We start from the raw sequence: 21,985 nt of genomic DNA, 5'->3' as shown, positions 1-21,985 counted from the left end.
TAAGATCTATAATAAAATGTGTACACGAATAAACACTGTGTCGTATTCGAGATTGTTACATCGAAGAATAAATTTTTCGAGATATATTAAAATTTAACGGATTCTTAAAAATGTTTTCTAATTTAAGGTATTTAAAGAATTCCAATTAAAATTGTAATGAAATATTCATTCATGTGTGTAATATATTAAATGTGCGAAATATCAATAATTATCATAACTCGCAAGATTAGCATATTATGGGAAATTGAATCGCACTGTTATATGCATTATGCATGCTTTATTAGCAAAAATCAAGAGTCGTATTATTCGAATAACAAAACGAACAAATTGTTCTTTTATAATGGCTATAATGTTAACATTGTTTCCACATATTTTCCCCGACAAACATTATTTGAATGTTAAGTAGCCAATTATCATTAATGAATTCGCAAATCCTCTTATTTTTTGCGTCGTGAATCATTACAATTTTGCATAAATTTTTAATCCGATTTTCCTTAAATGATAGCGATCACGTATAATTAAAATAATTGATCTGAATCTTATACAACTTTTTACAAGATTGCATCAACGTACATCTATTCTTTATTACTTTTTAGATCACAGATCATTCTGCATCATAGATTTCAATCAATATGAACAATGAAATAACGTTATGAACGAAATAATTTAAATAATGAAATAAAGTTACGTAATAAGTAAGTTTATCAAATTATCTTACAAGTGCGTATAATTGCACAGGTAAATATTGAACCATATTATCGGAAAATTCTAATAAACATGCTCTTGCATTTATGCACTCGATCGATTAAAAGTTTAGGATCACTTTTCGCGTTAAGAATAAAACTTATAAGATTCTAAATTTAAAAATTTTGTAATATTCATTGTTTGTGAAAATGTACATAAAATAGCGTGGATTATTTATTAATAGATTTCTATTAGTATATTTTCTATAACAATATTGCTGCAAAAATTATTTTAAAAAATTTATGAAATTTGTTCTTCATTCAAACAATTTTATCTTTCTATTAATACAAAAAATCTTATCAAATACAGGATTCTTCAAACCCTCGTTGCTTATCATCGCTCAATATGATTTTCAGGCACAACCATAAAAAAAATTCATATTACACGTAAATCCCTGCTCAAAAGTTTTATCTCGATTTATTAATCTCGCGCGATTATTACTCGAGTACTATTTCGAGTCGAGTTTGTTCCATGTTTATTCTGGATTGATAGAACTTGTAACTTTGACACGTTGCATTAAGATCAATTAACTATGATATGTTGACGATACAAACAATAATTTATGCCTCACAAACGCAATGTATATATTCGTAGAACGTATTTATCGGAATAATCAATGTTTGGATAATCGATGTGTAATCGAAATTAGGACAATGTTCGAATAATCCGTATTTAAACGATCGATATTTGAACATATTCGGATAATTCAGATGAGGTTTGGATAATTGAATAATCGATGCTCGAACAATCAAGATTCCATCAAGCTGCTCGATGAGTCTGGATAAATAGTTAAACGATTAAAATCATCGAGCATCTCTTAAACCTCTGCCAATTTCCGTCTCGTTATATCGTCGATCTTCCATCTTTGCTCCAAATCCAATTTCACAATTCCGGGCAATTGCTCTTCTTCGACGGACGAACGATAAGAACGGGTCCCATCCCATCCACGAAACACCATCGTTGCTTTAATTACCGAATGCAAATGTAAATATACTTTAGGGACCATTGTGGTGGCCTTCGTGCGCCATTGCATTTGTGTGCATCCCTCCCTGCCTGACCGCCTTTTACAGCCTTGCCCTTTACCCTCCATTTTAATCTGCATAACGCGCGATCTTGCCCGATTACCGCTCAAACCGGAAGGGGTAATTGCACAGGTGAATTGTTGGGGTTTAGCCTGGATTTATAGATTTGGTTTTTATACGTCCGATAAAACGTTTCTTCTTTTTTTTCTTCTTTTCTTTATGGTTCGTTCGATTTATGGATTTTCTATAAAAAGAAAATTGTTAAATTTAAATTTTTTACTATTCGTTTGTAATTTGTATAAATTTTGTAATAAATCAGACAGATCATTTGAGAAAGATTCGTTTCTCGAATTTATAGAATTTAGTTATAAATATCTTTAACGTCGAATGGATTTATTTATTTTTGAATTAATTTATTAATTTATTACGGAAAATTTCACAGTGATTTTTAATATGAATATTAAAAAGCATTGGTCATTGTATATTTATAATCCTATCGAGATTTCATTAATTTTATATATATTCGTTATAATTATTATTATTATATTCAATCCTGTGACTAACCTTGATTAAATTATCACTTTAAACTGCTTCAAACTACCTGAAACGAACGAATGATAAATATATTTTATTTCAAGATCATATGCATAATGAATCGAAAGAAAAAAAAAGAAGAAGAAGATACATGCACGAACGAGAAGGAATTCTCTCATCCTATATTTCTTCCATTCGTACTGATAAATATATATTAATATATATTAATAAATGCACATACAATAATATTCAATATCCCGTTTATAGCTTCGATTTCTCAAACATTTACATATCATAATTATTTCTCTTATATCATGCAAACCGATCGTGACTTGTGTTATCGATGTGTGAACTGTAAAAAAAAAAAAAGAAATCCCTATAAATCTCTCTAACTCGATCTCGAGAGATCGTTTTACAGATTTCACGTTGATTGCACACAGGTTATAACACAAGATATACGCACAAATTACTTCGAAATGACGAATTTTGAAATAAGATCCTTATCGCAAACGCTCTAAACGCAATTATCCACGTTCCTGTCCGCTGGAATGATTCGAAAATTCCCTTTCTCTCTTGTAGCAGTTGCGAGAGCAGTACCTTTTATTCCGTTTTTTTTTTTTTTTTTTTTCTAATTCGTAAGATAACAAGGGGAAACCAGATTTTGCGAAACGTGGCCACGTGGTTTCTTTTGAAACTGAGATTCTGTTCCGTGAGTTTAATACATTAAGCTCGGTACATGCCTTGTCAATATTGTCGCAAGGTTGCTGCTTATTTCATCACCATACATTGTAATGTATCTAATTAACTCTTGGAGTGCTATTGGTGGATACGTATGCCTAGGGAAAATTGTCTCTGACGGATTTATACGATGTAAATGGTCGTTTATTCAGACTAAAATGCATCAATTAATATGGTACAGTGAAATCTGTATTCCTCGTTAATTGATCCTTGAAGAATAGAAGATGAATATCGAATTGAAGGAACGTTAATTTTGATTGCGAATTTCTTTTTTTTTTTTCTCTATTAATGGCAATTAAGTAAGAATCAAAGAGGATTAAAATTTAATAAGAATTTAATGTTGTGGATCGAAATTCAGCTGAATAAAATTTGTTTAGTAGAAAATTAATTTTTATTATAAAATTGATGAGCAGAAAGTGAATTATGCTATAAGAAATTGAACTTTATCTTGTTAATTAGAGTTTATTTATCAATAACAGTCCTTATCAATAACAATAATATTAAAAATACAATACAATACAATTTATCGTAATCATCTTGAGACGACCAATAATATTTTACACATTTTTAATTAATAAACTTATCGTGTATTTACGCAAAACTTAAATGTATAAAGTTCCATTCGTTCAATCACATATTCGCAAAAATTTAATTTTCCACAAACCTTCGTAACGTGACAATCATTCGTATTAATAATCACCCCATTATGAATCTCTCGAGATGTTACGCAACTATTTACTATTTTCAATCGAGTATATCTCGAAAGTTTATTTTATAATCCGTTCACAAACAGTCCCACGATTTCTTTCCTAAAACTCACGAAACATATATCGTTTTATAACGGAGGCGAGCCGTCAAAGACAGACCACCTTTCAAGGCCACCGAGTTGGCGAATCTTTGACGACTTTTTCTTTCCTCTTTATCCGTGGCCTGGCGAGAAGAAAGTGATCGATCAGAAAGAACGTGACTCGTGTTCGCGCCATAACTCGTCGATCCCACCTCGTAGATGACGTAAAAATCGTCGAAAATATATCGTATCGATCGAAAGACACTCATGTGTTTCATTATCCACGAGGATGTCGAGGATGTCACGCATTTTTACACGCGTCGAAAAAGGTGAGTTTATCAACTGTTTATCGCACATTAAACGATTCATTTTCCATTCACGATCGTGATTCTTCGCAGGTAAGAAAAGAAACGTTTCCATTGAAACCGGTTCTGCAAAGATATACGCATATTTAGATTAAAAGTTTATACGACAAGGATGAGGATTATCGAAACAATCAGATTTGCTTAAAATAAATTTTTTTCCACTTGGCGGGGGATTGGAGATGTATTAAAATAATGGCGGGTCGATGCCTCGCGGTCCGCCATAATGGGAATATTAATCCAATTAAAATGACAGTGAGACTGGCCTGTTGTTTCCATTGTTCGAGGTACAATGACGATAGAAATGAAACGGAAACGAGGTGAAATCAATCAACAACGGGAAACGTGTAACAACGGGTCTACGTTATATATTCCTCTGTTTCATAGGGAGGCCGGGTGTTCGATGTTTAATATCTTTTGCTCGGGTGGAGAATCATTTGTTCGCCGGTGCTTGCCCGCTTTTTAAATGAAAACGTGTTCGGCGTTGTGCGTTGCTTCTCGGTTAACTGGATCGATCAGAATGTTGTGGCGTTCGGGGCTTGCTTTCGGAGGGATTGAGATTTGGGGAAATTTTTTTGACCAACTAATTAATCGACGATAAATCTTGTAGAAATAATTGCATTTCAACGAAGAGAAGAAAGAAGAAGGAGCAGGCGAATGATAGAGAAATCGAGACATAATAATTATATATGAAATATTATTTTGGAAAATGTTTAAATTAAAGGCTTTTTTACAAATTACTTTTAATTATATGCAAAAGTAGGAATAAAATATCTTTCAACAAACTTTTTGTTCACAAAATGTAGAAGCGAATTCGATTCGTTTCAATGCGATCCTTGAATTATTTACAATTATTCGTGGAAAGAACGATCAAGTTTTCAAAGTTGACCGCAGAAATCTCATGGAAAATCTTATTGACTTTTTTCTTAAACTATTATCTTTTTTTTTTTGTTCACATAACAAGTTGAAGTAATGTAGATGTATAATGACGTAATGCAATGAACGTATTATCCAATTTTATCCTATATTTATATCGTTATATTAAATTGTTGCACTCAGATCGATCGAATTTATAATAAAATAAAATGAAATTGATCAAAGTTCGAAGAAATTCGATATATCTTAATAATTTTTATATGATTCTATGTATCGTTCCTTCTTTTTTCTCAATGCGATATTTTTCAAAAATCCCAATTTGCCAACGACATTTCACACATATTATATTGAATTTTAAATCTGTAACAGAAAAAACGGATATAATTCTTCATAATTGATAAGGCAATATTTAAAATCACCCAACTTTAAAATGTGCATACAAAAAAAAGAAATTATTCAACGGTGCATTTCAACTTTTAAATAATTTTTAAGGATTTGTAAAGCGTGCAATGCCACTTTCGTTCGTAAATAATATAAATTCGACAATAAACGTTATCGATATTATATGCGATAAACAATGTTTCGAGGGAACGCTGTTCGACGAAACTGACGACCACATTATACTTCATGACTTAACCTAATTTAACGCCGTGTCAATTGCGAAAACGCGGGAAAAAAAAGTACTCGACTCTTGTCCACACAGGAGGATCGTGGATAAAGTAATTAACGGCGTTCGAGCGTGTCGTCTCAGTTTATAAAAGCGGAGGGAGTGGGGCTCCTGGGCAAAATAGTGTTTCACGTGTCCGCGTATCAGTTCAGTTTGCACCTTCGCCGTCTTCGAAGATGAGATCGAGGCTGGCTGGCGACGATCGATCGCTTCCTGGGATCCGCGCGCGCGTGCCTCGAATGTTCGATTGAAATTTTGATAAAATTTTTGCGGGGAGGAAAAGAAGGGTGGAAAAGGCAATTTCATTCCCTCCCTCGTGTTTTTCTTTTATTTGCAATACAATAATATTCGTTTATACCAGAAGAGAAAAATCGCGTTGGGACGGCCGAATTTAAAGTGAAAGGGATATTCACGGAGGCGGAGGCAAGGAGAAGAGAGTTTGCTTGGAGTCATTGCGCTTTCTAAAGGGGGAAAAAAAAAGAAAAAAAAAAGAAGGGGGAGAAAAAAGTGTCTCGAGCGTCTCTTTGGGTTCAGTCACGTGCCACGGTAACTCACTCACTTCCTCTATCGTTGCTACAACTGTCGGTAGAGCTACGCTTTTCACAGGTGTCTGCTTGGTTGGTTTTGTTGGTAATTAATCACGAGATATCTAGTTTATGATAGTGCCTGATAAGTTGATAGAAATCCGTGATTTTTACTCCTCGGTCATTATTGTTGAGCTGTGAGTGACATATTATTTATTTCTATTGATTTTTATATTAACGTCAGATCGAGAAATAAGTGGCCAATCATTGGTTGAATTAGCAAAGAGTAGTATAATTATATATTATATGAAATGTATTGTTATCTAATTGTTAGATAAATGATTATATAGAAGATATTGTCTAACAATGTAATATTATTTACACGACTATTCATAAATATCCAGATATCTATTACTTTGATTAATTTGTAGTGAATTTAATCGGTGTACAATTTAATATTGAATTAATTACTGGACAAATCATAATTTGTAATTAGTAATTTGTAATTAGAGAATGTTCTGTCAAAAGTAATTGTTATGAAAAAATTACTATTGTTATTTATGGCTCAATAATATTGATATAATAATATCAAATCAAGTAATTATATTGTCAGTGTGTAAGGATGATTCTAATTCGTAATTATTATAATAGCTCAATGATACTAATCGAATGTTTAATAATTTGTATAGGATTAGTGATAATTATTGAGTATATTAAAAAAGTATTTGTTAACCAATTTTATCAGCAATTGAAATTTTATTTTCCTATGCAATTCTTATTCTTGTGAAATATCGAGTTTTTTTCTGAAAATATTTATTACACGATAATATTATGAATATGTGCAGAATGTATCCGACCTTGTATATTCATTAATCCTATTGTAAGCTAAACCTGTGCCACTGGTTTCACTTGAATGCTTGTCGATGAAGTTACGTATCTCATAGTTTGATCTCTCTAACTATTTGTAAACTCTTTCATAATAATGTATGAATCACTAATTTGCCCTTTCAATAATGAAAGTAAAAAAAGTTAAATTTCATTGCCTTCTATTCATTCCCATCGTTCTTACTTTCCTCTTCGTTGCACATACATTATTTATTCAGTCGATTAATATTTTGCTTTTTTTAAATATAATGTAACAATTGATTCAATTATTTATATAAATCTGAATGTTTATAAAATTTCGATACTATTAATGCACAGTTTGAAACATTTTACATTTTTTTTTACATGAAAATCAGTGGAAAAAATATTTGATTACGAATATCGATAATAATTTTTATTCAATTATCTATGGTTACAATTATTGTGTTAAAAATAAATTAATTAAGTCAATGAGGTAAACTTGATCAAAATTAAAATTCTCTTTTCAATATTTAAGGGTTTAGATTTACATTAATGATTGTTAATAATATTCACTTGATAAATGTAACACATATGTTCATGAGTCACATATGTATAGAACTTAAATTAAATCAAAAAAACAATTAATGATTGAACGATCAATATTTACAATTGACAAATATAATAAATTTCGTCGATCGATTGAATCACTCACGATGCTCCAATCACGATTACAAATTTTAATTTATCGACTCTTCAGCATAGCTATGAATATCGTAGTCTTATATAGAAAATAAAAATTTTTACAAAAAAATTTCAAAACCTGAAAAGAATGATGCTTATTAATTCATCGTTTATGCAATTCCTGTAAGGACATTGGAATATTATCTCATTGCATATTATTCACACGTTGAAAATTAAAAAAAATTACAATGCCTTTCGTGTGAATCATTCTCGATATATTATCTGTTTAACAAAAAGAAAAAAATTGATTCTTTCTTTCGAGCTGTTGTATTGTGTTTAAAATATTAACAAACTTGGCATCAATAGCTCCTAAATACAGACTGCAATTATCAGAAGTGCGATAAAATATAATTACAATGTTTCCAAATGCGGGTTTACCAACGAGTTTTTTAACCAGTGCCGATACAATCGTATTGCAACTTTCGAAATGCATACGCGGTTTTTTTCGCAATCTTGAGAGATCTTCGTTTCGCTTCATTCAACGCGAACTTGAATATCATAACTTTGTATTTTATTGCTTCTAACTTCTTTGAGATTTTCATATTTCAACTATGGAGTATGATCTTTTATTGCTTATCATTTAATAAATAAATTCCAATTGATTGATATATTCACATCAACTTTTGCTCCAACTTCTAGAACCTTGATTTGCAAAAGTCGTTTCAGGAATACATTAACATATATATTTTCTCGTTATTCTAAGAAGGCAATAAATAATAGAATCGATAATGTAATGGAGAGCAATATAAAAATCATAGAATCCAAGACTCGAGATTTTATCTTGGGATTTCTGTATAACAATTTGGGATTCACAAGCTAACTTTTTTCTCTTATTTTTTATTATTTTATCTTTGGAGACCTATTTTCAAAACAGATATATAATAAATTTTGATCGATTGATTTATTTGTTAAACAAATTTAAATTCATTATGCGACGAAGATAGTCCGAGAATTGATACAAATCACTAAATGCAAAACGAAATGGAAAGCGGAATTTTCGTAAATTTTTTAATAGTTTAAAACAGAAAAAACTCAAACAAGATTTCTAACGATGTAAAAATAGAATAATAAATTATCGATTTAATCATAAATTTTAATCACGAATTTTAAACAATAATTATCTTCGACGGAGAGTCGAAGTAAATTGCGAAAATCAAATTTCATCGAATACATAGACGAAAGATATTTTCTCGTGTAACATCCGGTTAATAAAGGGATCAGACGTAGGTAAATATTTCAAGATGTGCATATTTTCATGAAACCACGCTCTTGTACTCGAAAATCCGTATAGATAACGAATCAAGGAATAACGAAGCCAATTTACGCGTGAAATTTTCACGTATCCGCGCCATCTTCAATGGCTGCGAAAAATCTACTTCCGTAACAAGATGCGCACAGTGTACGAGGAAACAAGTTGGTTCAAACCGTTTTGAAAATGATATTTCACGTGTATCCAAACTTTTTGAATATAATAGATTTATCAGGTTTTTTTCAGATCGATTCTTAAAGAATGCTTAACGAAGTCACGTGAAATTGCATTTGATGAGAAAAATGTATAAGAAGAATTATAGATTTCGCGAGAAATCTATAATTAGCAAGGAAAGAAAATATACAATTTTTAATAATTTTCGCGAAATAGATTTTGAGAAACAGAATTTTTCTATTAAATTCTTTCTCTTTGTACATAGATACATTACTGTATCACTTGTATTATATGCATTTAAAAATACACATATATTCAGCGATTCTCTCAAAATTACTTCTTCTTAAATATTCCAACTTTGTAAATAAAAAATTTTAAAACTACAATTTCTTAATCACGTTATTAATCTTAACGATAGACATTTAGATTTGTTAAACTTTTCTAAAATAATATCTTAAGAAATAGAGGATATTAATCTTATTATGTCTATAAATTTTTTATTACAAAATCTTAAAAGAATAATTATTTTTGCTTATCCTAATAACTTTTTTTACAATCATAAATACTTAACGAGATATGTTTTTATTCATGAAACATCGCGATTTAAATAATCGAAACTCGATAATTTATAGCATCGACTTACGATTGCAAAAAGAAAAACAAAGAAAAAACAAAAAAAAAAAGAGACGAAAGACAAAGCGCGATATTTGAAAATGGAAATTACCTGAGACTGGCGATGAAAACACGAGAGAGATTCGGGAGATAACGGTTCGTTTTTCGGTAACTGCGATTTATTAATCGGAAGAAGAACACCGGATAACTTGGGATAATAATTCACGCACTGGATTTTCCTTTCTAAGTTAAATATTCACCGTTGGAAAAACAGTGTCATAAATTATAAAGCCGTGCAGCCGCTCGTAGGAGCTTCGTTGGAAAAATACAATCTTTCAGGATTGCATTTTCCCAATGTGAAAACAGATTCTCGGATAGTGGCGGATAAGAGCTATAAACTGTTCCGTAGAAATGAATAATTATAATATGAATATAATTGCTGGAATATTATTTTTCAAAAAAAGAAAAATTTGTTGTTTCAAATGCAATAATTATCTAGATCTTTGTTCGATCCTTTGAATACAATGAAATACATAGTGCCAATAATTTTCTATGGAAAATTTCATCAAATTAAAAAAAAAAAGAAAGATAATTGCTGGAATATTGAGATTTAGATATATAGTAAATTATTTATTGAATATATTTAGAAATGTGGATGTGTAGAGTGGATGATCAATTGCAAATATATTTCAAATAAATAGTAAAATTTAGTAAAAATGATGTGTAGAAAATGACCACGATGAATCAGGTTCTTTGAAAAATTAATAACAGAAGATAATATCTTTTCGTGCTTACGTATATATTCATACGTTTTTTCGTCTCTCTGCTTCTCTGTTTTTTCTTCTACGCTTGTATTTCACTCTTCCACGTATTCTTTAATATTTATTCTCTGTACACGTGTATATAATATCATTCCATTATGTTCTTCTTATAGAGGAAATATACCAAACAAGATTAGGAAGATATGTAGTATAGTTAAATTTATTAAAAGTTGAAATTTCTCGAAGAAATGATATCTTCGTATGATTTATTTCGATGATACATTTTAAGGATTTAAAGTTTAATAGCTAACTGGTACAACGAATTATTCTTTTCAAAATTAAAATCAAATTTTGAATACAACATTATCAAACTAAACTTAATGAATTTTTAATATATCACACATGTAAACTCTAATCATTGACTCTAATCTAGTAACTTATATCTAGTAATATCTAATAATTTTCTATTCTTCCCTTCTTCAAATCTCAATATAGTAAGAAATGTTATTTAAATTAAACGAATTTAATATATACAAAAATATATACATAAACTGTAATCATTGAATAATTTCTCACACACGTAAGATCTAACCATAGCTTATGTAATGGAAAAGAATAAATACTGGAACAAGATTCCTGAGGAATAATCTACTCGGACTTGTAGTTAATTATCATACGACTATGGAAGATTCATTGTCTATATTATAAATCGGTATAATTATATCGTCGAGCGTTTCAATCAAAACTACGTAACGATCATACGCTAATGTGTTCTCGTAATTGGATATTTTTCACGTTCACTCATCTCTCAACCGAAGAAACAAGGAAAAACGCGAAATAATATTTATCAAATCACAATCATTGATCGCTACTGGCCAGCTTCAATTAATTACAACTTTTTCTTGGAAATTTGAATAAGCTATAAAATATAATAATATTTCAGCATTGATGATATTATTGCATTTTATTTAAAAATAAAGATTATAAATAAGGAAATGGAATACAAAGATCGTTTGTTATTATCACTGTTGCAACTTATTTTGTCTGACTTTGTATCACCATAGAACAGTTTATAATCGTTAAAATTAAGGATTTAGTTAATTGTTATCGATAAAAGTGTTGTTCATAGATATTTAAAATACATTAAGTTAAGAAACACGTTTATATTTAAAATTTTTTCATTTAAATTTCCAATTTTGTTTATTCTTCATTTGCAACGAAATATATCTATATATCTAATTAATTATTTTTAATTTGTCGTTGTACAATTGAGCAAAATATCTATTATTGAAATACTAATTTCAAGCTTCAAATTGATTCTCCTAATAACTAAAACATATCTCTCATTTCCTAATAATTTACCAGTTTTATGAAATACGAACTCGTGGAGAAAATTCCGATTATAATAAACAAAACGAAAAATATTGTCCACCTCACCGATTCATCGATAACTAGACGACATATTATCGTAATTACGTTTTAATTGCTCGACAATGAGAATGGACCATTGCTAACAAATGACGCGATAATAGAATAAACAACGATGTAGCCGCATTATCGAGATGACAAATGGACAGATCGAAGATCTAGGTTGCGGCTGGGAGGAGAGAGAATCGTGGTGGTGAAGCGTATCTCGTTCCATAGCCAGGTAATTGAAATACGATATTGAAATGATCGCGAGAATTCTATTGTTTCGCGATGTAGGAAATGCGGGACTTGTCGCGAGAGTAATGAGAATATCGAAATAAATGTGATGAATGCTATCGATCGATGGGAGTTGATGGGGCAGGTGTAAAAAGGAAGAAATTTATTCGTTGATTTCTTTTTTTTTTTAATTCGTGCTATTATTACGCATGGAAATGAACTACTGATAATTTAGTAATGGCTTATTATATATTTATTTATATTAATTTCAATTCACTTGGTTATCGTTGGATGCCGATTTGACTAATTAACAATAGATTAAAGTTATCAATTATTTCTAATTATTTTTAGGTACAAAAGTATATCGATATACGAGAAAAGATTGATATAGAAACTAATTGACAATCGATACTTAAAAGCCACTGAATATCTGTAGATATATATATATATGCTTCCTTCATGGGATGCTCAATTATTCATCGGCCCCTAATTAAAACAGGATTGGAGCAAATATTTGTGAATATCTCTTGAAAAATGGCTTTTTATAATATCCTAGGATACCTGTCCGTTGAAAAGTCGGCCGATAAACAGAGAAACGAACAGAAGGAGTTCCTCCTCGACGTTGCATCGCACGAATTTAAGACTTTGGAATGCGACTGTGAATTCAAATCGATACAAAAGGTTAAATACGAGGAAAAAGGAAAAAAGAAAGTAACGATTCGTTGAATAAGAAAGATTCGTATCTCGTTTTGAAAGAAATGGACAAATCTTTTAATCTATTAATTGATCTACGATAAATAATTAATAACAATTCTTGAAAGAAAAATTATAATTCGTATAGTAAATTTTACTGTTTATTTACAACATTCTAAACAAATTCTATGTAAATAAATATAAAAGTGTCTTGTACGTAATAAAATGCACAAGATATGATTAATACAATGCAAAATATCGTTCTATAATTGTCTTTAGTCCTCTTTATGACTAAAGAGGATTTAGGGATCAAAAAACGTATATGAGGAAAAGGTGTTATATGTGATAACGACAGATTCGAATGAAAATTATTAGTATCGATATACTCATATCTTAACGATATACACTTAATGAATGTAAAAACATTAAATTCAATCGATTTATACATTCAAGAGAATTCTACAATGAATACTGATATTAAAAAAAAAAAAAAAGAAAATACAAATTTTTAAAATTAAGAAAAAAAATTGTTTCCCTTTTTCTTTTATTTCGATAATTTTCACCGTGCGTCAATTTGTCGATACGAAACGATATGAGACAAGCTCAAAATTCGAATTTTACATTTGAAGGATCAAGTTAGATTAAAAAAAATAGAAGAAACCACGCTAACTCACGATTCCTCGTTGTCTCGCATGTTCAGAGTGGCTAATTATTATAGCATATACAATTGCAACACATTGTTAATCGTCGTTGACACGATGCATGGAAATAATCCCCCGTAAAATCGCGTGTTATATGCATAACGATCGTGTCGTTACGCAAGAATATTAACTCGCCTGCTTTTGTGTCGGGCGAGAACGACTTTCGGGACGAGTTTAAACAACGTAGTTAGACTTAGTCGTTCAAAGTCGTAAACGTGTGTAATAAAGTGATCTCTGAAGTTGCATACGGCCGCTGAGACGAGACGAGAGTAAATCCTGGAAATACGTGTCAACGCAATTTGTATTAGACGTCGTAAAACGCATGATGCGATAATATCAGTGTCAGGTCGGGTAAAGAATCCTCGTGGATTCGTTAAACGAGTATGTTGATCATAAAGTAGTGGTGACGTGCAAACAGTAAGTCTAAGAGAAGAAATATTTTTTTTCGTTTAAGATTATTTAAGATTTTGTTTTGGAAAAAAACAAGTGAAAGTGTCGTAAAAGTGAATCGAAAAAAAAAAAAATTGTGTTCCAAGAATAATTGATTGCACTATGATTATCTTCTATGTGTAAAAGAGAAGAATAACATTCTCAGATAAAAATCGTATTAAAATTGGTTAGAATAGATTGTAATTCTACGTGTCAAAGAGAAATCGAAAAGAAATTTTTCCATTTAAAGCTTCGTTTTTGAATAAAAGGGAATTTCAAAAGTCAAGGCTATGTGTGTATTAACTGGAAATTGAAAATAATATATCGTGAAACAATCTAACACTTTAAGAAATTTCAGCATTAAATAATTAAGTAGTTGTGTAAATAATTGTCCATTAATTGTTGTGTATTGTGTTCGAAAGACTAAAATGAATGATTGTTAAAAATATCCGTGTTTAAATCATTGTATCTGGCAAGCTAATTATTTTTCAGCCAAGTTTGTATAAATGCAATGAATAAATTGTAGACAAAAAAGATATTTATGAATCTCGTTACGTTTAAAATAATATTTTTGATTTAATTTAAGGTTCTTCTGTTCTTTCAAACAATACTTGAAATTATTTGAAATGTTCACGTATATTGCAGTACAAAAGATTTCATTTATTTTTCTATCTAACACAATCGATATTGTATTAAACTTTTTATATGAATCTTTAGAATTCCTATTCTTCTTTACGCTTCTCTGAAATAATGCTATTGTTTTTCTCTCTTGTCATAAGTCATTTCATCTGTAATTTCATTCTTCTAGGAACAGTTTATTGTATAAACACTTTTATTTCTTTTCACGTTTTTGTTATTAATCATATGCTAAATATCGTTTCATATCAAATATTTGAGATTTTTATTCTACCATATTTTTCTATAGAAAATAAGAGACGAAAAAAAAAAAGTAATACAATTGAGAACTTCGTAGCAAAGAAGGGACAGCTTTAGTTTTATCAAAAATTTTTTCAAAATTTTTTTATTTCAACGTTCAAAAAAAAAAACATAATTGAAAATACATTTGTACGTGTTTATATAAATATTTAAATATTTATTTAAATATTTTATTTTAATATTTAAAATATCTCTGACTTGTATCAAAATATTAAAAATAATCACGTTATATTGATAAAAATTATGTTAACATCGAAATGTAACGTTATTTTATATTCGTGTTGTGAACAAGATATTAATGCAAGCAGAGCCAGAAATCTGCAATAAATCACTCATTTTTAATCCAATCTGAATAAAACTTGTACCAAACGATGCAGAATATTTTTTGCATAAATACTCATCATTATATTTGCATAACAACTCGACAACGATAAAAAAATAAATTTCTTCGCGTGATCAGAAATAAATTTCTCGTCACAATGTCCTCGATTTCTTTCTTTTCTTTCCTTTTTTTTCTTTTCTTTCGAAATAAATTAATTCTTCATCAACGAATTTAAATTTCCCTCAAAATTTCCTGTACACCGATACAAAAGTATAAATAATACACGTTATACGTTTATATCATAAAAGAACCATATTTAATCATTTTCATCATCCTTCCTTTCCTTTACACTCACTCTGCAAACTGCATATGCAACATGGAATATATATTTATATTCCATGGAACTTTCAATTCTCACCCCTCTTTGCAAACGAGTTCTTGTCTGATTCTCGAAATACTTTTATTTATCACAAATTTTCTAAATCTTTAGAAACAAAAGAAAAAACATTGTTTACTGAAAATTTTATTATCCTCTTAGAAACATTGTACACATGGTTAGAACTTAATTTAATTTAATTTTCATTGTAAAAAGTTCTCTTAACATCGAGATAATCGTATCAACAGATACTCACAAAAAGGAAGTGTGAATCGGGAAAGTAATCCCGGAAGCCGAAAGACCGGGGGCGGTAAATTCCAACCGCGGAGGATTTGGGGTGCGAACCGCGTTGTCCTAATGACACGTCGGCGATAAAGCGTCGACTCGCAACAGGGGATCGAAGGTCACAAAGCGTGGCAAACCCATGCCTTATTGTTATCCCCTACTGCGGGATACGCATCAACGAGGATCCTGTTAGTATCTTAGTCGATTTTATTTTCGTATGAAAATGTGCACACGCCTACTCCAAGCGTCCTCCACTCGCACGAGGATACTTGATGGATGTTAATCGAACGTTTGGGAACGATTTCGAATTGAATATACGCTGGTTGTGTAGTGAAAATTGTGTGCAGATGATTATGTATGATACGATATGAATGTGGGAAAAAATAAATGGAATAATATAATGATAATAACAATATTTGAAAAGTCTTTTACTTATACGATATTTCTGCTCAATTTTGATTTTCTTCAGAAAAACAAGCGTTGGAATAAAAAAATTTTTATGCATGACGTGTGAATTTTTAATGGAAAATTCTCAAATATTTTCGCTATAATTATATCGATGCATAATAAATTGAGACAGAAATAAAAAGAAAAGAATTTAGAATACGATCTAAGTACGAATTAAAGTATAGTGAAGAGCTGTATATCCTTGAAAGGAAACATTTAAATGCCTTTTTGTCATAACAGCATAAATCTATTTCATTTGCTTGTATTCAATTTCAAGAGAAGAAAAATTCCAATTTTATTTTTATCTTTTTTTTTTTTTTTGTTTCTAGGCAGATTTAAAATATCTCCTTCCCTGAAGGATTAAATTCTAAAACTTCTCCGAACCATTGGATCTAAATAATTCAAAAATTAAACGAGTTCCTTACCCATATTCCATTTAACTCACCAATGAAACAGACTTCTCTCCTCCACGCTCGATTATCCACAACGCTCTCGCTTCTTCAAATTATCCGATCGTGACGAGTGAAGAGAGGCTCAATAATAACCATGGAAGTTGGGATACTGCGACAGATATATATTGGGATCGTTTGTAAGTAAGAGAAAACTATATTATACAAGATCGAACCATTAAAGTATATTAAACTTACGTAAAGACAAGATAAAATAGCACACCGATACTATCTATTTGAATTTTATAATATTTAGTCTTCTTTCTTTGATAACACAAAGAAAAATCGAATACAATTAATAATTTTCCTGTAAAAATTTTATTCGTTGGAGAAACAGATTAAAAGCGAAGGAAAAATTTTTAAAAGTAAAAATTAGATTTAAGATGGTTTAAATGGACACAAAGTGTATAATTTTTGCTATTTTTACAAGAAAACTAATACTTTTTTTTATCAACAGAGAATCTTTTTTTTTTTCTTTGCTTATACATATATCATTTTGAAATCGTTCCAATGTTTCTCTACTCTAAAAATTTGGATAAATTGCATTAATCTCGAGAAACATCATAATAAACGCGTCATCGTTTCATCCAAAAAATGTATCATCAACGTACGATCGATCAAAAAAAAAAAAAAAGAAAAAAAGAGGAAAAAGAAAGGAAAAATTTTTCAATTAATTCGCGATAGGCAACCTTCTGATCATCGATAGTGGATTGAACGAGGGATGGAGCACCCCCATTATACCAAAATTCAAGCAGGACGATCCTTTGAAGGTGTCCAACGACCAAATAGTGTGGGTGGTGAATTTGATGTATGTCGGGGTAGGTCTCGGCTCGATTGTGCCGTTTCTTTTGATGGACAGAATCGGGCGTAAAGGAACGCTGTTGTTCGCCACGATACCAAAGATTGCAAGCTGGATTTTGATCGGCTTGGCAGCCACCATCGAGCAGCTTTACATTGGCAGATTGATGGCCGGTGTAGGCTGTGGAATAACGTACTCGGTGATGCCTATGTACTTGGGCGAGGTTAGCAGCAAAAAGACTCGTGGCCCTTTAGGTAGTATTGATTTTGGTTTTTTTCTTTTTTTTATTTTTTTGCTTCCTCTTGCGATATTATTTGTGAAAGAGCCGAATCTTCAATATTTATACATGCACGTGGATACAGAATTAAATTTTCCTCGAAAAATGTTATATCTTTGTTTATAATATTAATCAAAGTATGTAATATAAAATATAATATTCGAATATTTCTTTTCTTTTTTTAATGAAGTAGTAATAACCAATCCTATTACACTGTTGAAAACATGTTAAAATTTTGGAGTCAAATTTCCTTATAAAATAGTGTTCAAATATCTTCATAAGTCATTGTACATTAATGGAAATCGCTTTTATCGTGTTACATATGCGAGATTAAATTTATAAAAGAAAAATATACCGATTTAATATTGATTTACATTTCGCTTTGATATGCAATTGCCATTGTACAATAAAACAATAGCCAAAATGTCCATTATCTTATATTTGGATAATTTCAAGCTTCAAATTGATTACTGCGAATTATATTCAACAGTATAAAAGTGTATGCTATTAAACTCTGAAAGTGTATTAAACGAAGTCGGCTATTTCACGTGCAATAACCTAATATTTAACGCTTTTTATCATCATCATTTCTTATTTTTTAGTGATTTATCATTATCATTATATTTGTTAAATTAATCTTCTATTATTTTTCCAATTTGCAATGCATCAATTATTAATTTAAGAATTTTAATTCAACGAATATTCGAGATCGTATTTACATATTACATAAAATTCCAATGTAGAAATACATTCAACCCTGGAATAACACATCTAATTTATTTCACGTAGCATTTAAATATCCACTTTTTAACTCGAAATTAAATTATCACGCATATTATTCCGTATTTATATCAAAACTTGATAAACTCTCTATCACCATCTATTCCAAACCAAAATATTTAACAAAAAATACTAATTCTACAACACATTTATTATTATCGATTAAATAACCAATCCTCGTGAATTTTAACATAACCACAATGCGGAGAAACCACTTGCTTCAATAATCCACTCCAATTGTAAATATTCAAAGTTCGATTAAAATCCAAATCACAGTGAATTCCCTCAAAAGCGAATCTAATCCTCGCGTAACCCAATCAACCGAGGGAACGCTTGAAAAACCTTGAAAATCAAAAACCCCTAAAGCTAAAAGGAAACAAAGTTGAACGTTCGTTCAGGTACCGCGATGGCCGTTCTCCTCAACACCGGCATGATGCTCGCCTACGCGATCGGCCTTTGGACGAGCCGATTCGTCATGTCGATGATCTCCCTCACCCTGCCCGTCACGTTCCTCTGGATCTTCGTCTGGCTGCCGGAGAGCTCGGTGTTCCTCACGCGCAAGAACAAGCTGACGTCGGCCGAGAGGACGTTGAAGTGGGCCCTGGGCAAGGACGACGTGATCGAGGAGCTCGAGGAGATAAAGAGGATAGTGGCGACCGAGGAGAAGAATTCGGAGAGGAGGGTGGCGAGGTCCGTGCAAGAGTTGTTCACAAGACGCGAGAGTTGCCGCGCATTTCGGATCGCCATCATCCTGCTGAGCGCGTTGACGTTGACGGGGGCCGCGCCCCTCCTCGCTTATCAGTCGTTCATATTCGTGGAGGCGGGATTCGAGGTCTCGACCAACGTCAGCATCGTGATGACCGGTTGCGCGATCGTGATCGCGGGCAGCGTGTGCGTGTCGGTGGTGAGGCTGACCGGCAAGAGATTGCTGCTGCTCATCTCGACCCCGATCTGCGTCCTCTCCCTTGCCACGATCGCGATCTTCTTCGGCCTGTTGTCGAGCGGCCGCGACGTCTCCGCGCTGAGATGGGTGCCCACCGTGTTCCTAGTGATTTACGTGCTCGGATACGGCCTCGCCCTCAACCCGATCCCCCTCGCCTATATCGGCGAGATATTTCACATGGACGTGAAGGCGCCCGCTGCGATATTCTCCTCCCTTTATTACGCCGTCACCACGATGCTCGTGGTGAAATTTTATCAGGTGGGTATCCTCGAGTTCAGTCGAAAAATATGATTTTTATGATATGATCAATACTTTATGCTGGAAAGAATCTTGAAAAGTTGTACTTCGAACGTGTAGAAATTATTTACATTTGTGAAGTTAGGTTGGAGTAAGATTAATATTTTCGAAAATTATGTATTTATAGATTGAACTGTTGTTACAAATCATAATTGGTTTAGGCGTGCTAATGCAGGCATCGATTTAGATACAGATCGTCGGGACTTCTTTTCAGCAGTGAACTGTACATATTTGATTGATTGTAGATTTTTTGAGATAATTATAAAACATGGTTAGAATCAGGTTAATATTCTATATTTATAATTGTAATTTCGTTTGGCGAAAGAAACTAAGATCTGACTTTGGAGAAAAAAATTTTCACAAATAAATATATATATATATATACGTTGAATTTTTATTTCAACAATTTTACTGCACGATCGAGTAATTGGCTTATTCGTTCAAGGTGCTGCAAGAATCGCAAGGAACGTACATGCCTGTGCTGGCGTTCACCGTGATTACTCTCCTTATATGGTTACTGATTTATCGTTACGTGCCAGAGACTGAAGGGAAGACCTTGGAAGAGATACAAATAGAATTGCGAAGAAAGAACTGACGATTTCGATGCTAAGTTGTAAATTGTTCGACAATAAATGGTATACGATTCCTTTTTAAATGAAAATATTTCATTCTTTTCCTCGCTTGATAAATTGTAATTTTCACGCAAAGCATATCTCTAGGTTGGAGTTCTATCGATACGAAAATTATTAATATCGAATCTGATTATGGTATCGAATATTTAAAGATGGATGCACCAACTTTAATCAGAGACCGAATAATCTTCGAAACTTGTGAATGAACGTGCAGTGACGAAGTATTATTAGATTTCCTGTCGATTAAAGTTTCACCGCGCTATCGTTACAATTATTTCTTAAAAATAAGAAATTCCAACCAGTTCTTTTTACGCCATGGTGTCTTATTTCTTTAATTTTTCGAACAAATTTTTCTATCTGTAACAAAACTTACAATATGCAATAATGAAATTTCATTGAAAATTCCCTCTCAAAAATTCATTCTTCCCTTCTTTTTTAATTCTGTAATAACACGAGCTAGAAACAAAACGTTACAAAGCCTCTCTATCCTCGCGTTGTAAAAACAAAATTATATTCAAAACTTGGCAAACCGAGATCTCAATTATTCCTTCAAAAGAGACACCCGTGAAAAATTGCTCCGCAACGATAATCTTCCAAATTGGACGAATTTTCTTCCAATTATTCCAATGCGAAAAAAAAAATGCTCAAAGAGAGAACAAGAAAGAAGATCGATACCCACTCTCGATCCTCCCACAGGAATCAGATCAGACTGTAATTTCGACAAATTACGCTGGAAACTGCGCGAGAGGAGGGTGTGGCGAAGGCCTCGTTTGATCGGCCAAGTTTCTGCAAAGAGAATCGTTGATATCACGGCGCATCCTTCCCTCCCCAACTATTTGAGTTTCGAGAGGAGGCAAAAAAAAAAAGAGAAAAAAGAGAGCGCGTGCCGCGTTAACTCCGTTCGAACTCCACCGTTCGAAAACATCGCCGCAACCATCCTCCGTGTGTTTATTCGGGTTGGGCCGGCGCTGGATTTGTTTGCGCTCGTCATACGAAATTTCACCCGGCCGAGTGTACACACTTTAGCGAGCTTTGATAATCCTTTTATCTCCACTCTGCTCGTTTCATTTCGCTCTCCTCCTCCTTTCTTTCGTCGTTGTTTTTTTTTCCCGCACGCGCGCGAAATTAGTCGCTGAAGTATCGCGAGATTCGCGTTTCTTTGCGCGAATCGGCCGCAGTCTGGAACGCACTCCTCCCTTTTCGCGAGTTTTTGGAATTTAGTTTGACCCCGGAAGAATTCGTGGCCGCTCCACGACGCGACGGTGTTTCTTTTTCCTTTTTCTTTTTCTTTTTTTTTTTTTTTTTTTAGAGAGAGAATTTCGCTCGAAACGTTTGCTC

The 21,985-nt window shown here is 31.9% G+C and overlaps 2 protein-coding genes across 8 annotated transcripts in view; both read left to right on the top strand.

The window, feature by feature from the left end:
• Nucleotides 1-21,985, top strand: part of GluRIB (Glutamate receptor IB) — a 256,089-nt gene that overhangs the window by 179,562 nt on the left and 54,542 nt on the right. The window lies entirely within an intron of this gene.
• LOC100866639 (facilitated trehalose transporter Tret1) lies at nucleotides 5,848-21,044 on the top strand. 7 transcript variants are annotated; one of them, XM_086910029.1, is made up of 6 exons: nucleotides 5,848-6,360; nucleotides 16,800-17,059; nucleotides 17,604-17,972; nucleotides 19,174-19,976; nucleotides 20,461-20,650; nucleotides 20,735-21,044. In XM_086910029.1, exons 2-5 carry the CDS (start codon nucleotides 17,017-17,019, stop codon nucleotides 20,608-20,610), a joined length of 1,365 nt encoding a protein of 454 aa, XP_086766155.1. In that variant the 5' UTR covers nucleotides 5,848-6,360; nucleotides 16,800-17,016; the 3' UTR covers nucleotides 20,611-20,650; nucleotides 20,735-21,044. The 7 variants fall into 7 exon arrangements, with proteins under 7 accessions (XP_086766155.1, XP_086766157.1, XP_086766156.1 ...); XM_086910031.1 differs by lacking the exon at nucleotides 20,735-21,044 and adding an exon at nucleotides 15,987-16,211 and having other exon boundaries at nucleotides 5,848-6,276; nucleotides 20,461-20,670; XM_086910030.1 differs by lacking the exon at nucleotides 20,735-21,044 and adding an exon at nucleotides 15,987-16,211 and having other exon boundaries at nucleotides 20,461-20,670.

The sequence above is a fragment of the Apis florea genome, unplaced genomic scaffold (genome assembly GCF_048593485.1).
Source record: "Apis florea isolate Af1SG1 unplaced genomic scaffold, ASM4859348v1 contig_3170_pilon, whole genome shotgun sequence".
Classification (NCBI taxonomy): Eukaryota; Metazoa; Arthropoda; class Insecta; order Hymenoptera; family Apidae; genus Apis; species Apis florea.
Note: the sequence above shows the minus strand (reverse complement) of the source record. Positions and strands in the feature narration are given on the sequence as shown.

Bases quoted from the DNA above. Each gene is read 5' to 3' on its own strand.
- LOC100866639 (XM_086910029.1), top strand. From the start codon at position 17,017: ATGGAAGTTGGGATACTGCGACAGATATATATTGGGATCGTTT. The intron at 17,060-17,603 runs GTAAGTAAGAGA...AATTCGCGATAG, and splicing joins GATATATATTGGGATCGTTT to GCAACCTTCTGATCATCGAT. The intron at 17,973-19,173 runs GTAGTATTGATT...ACGTTCGTTCAG, and splicing joins AAAGACTCGTGGCCCTTTAG to GTACCGCGATGGCCGTTCTC.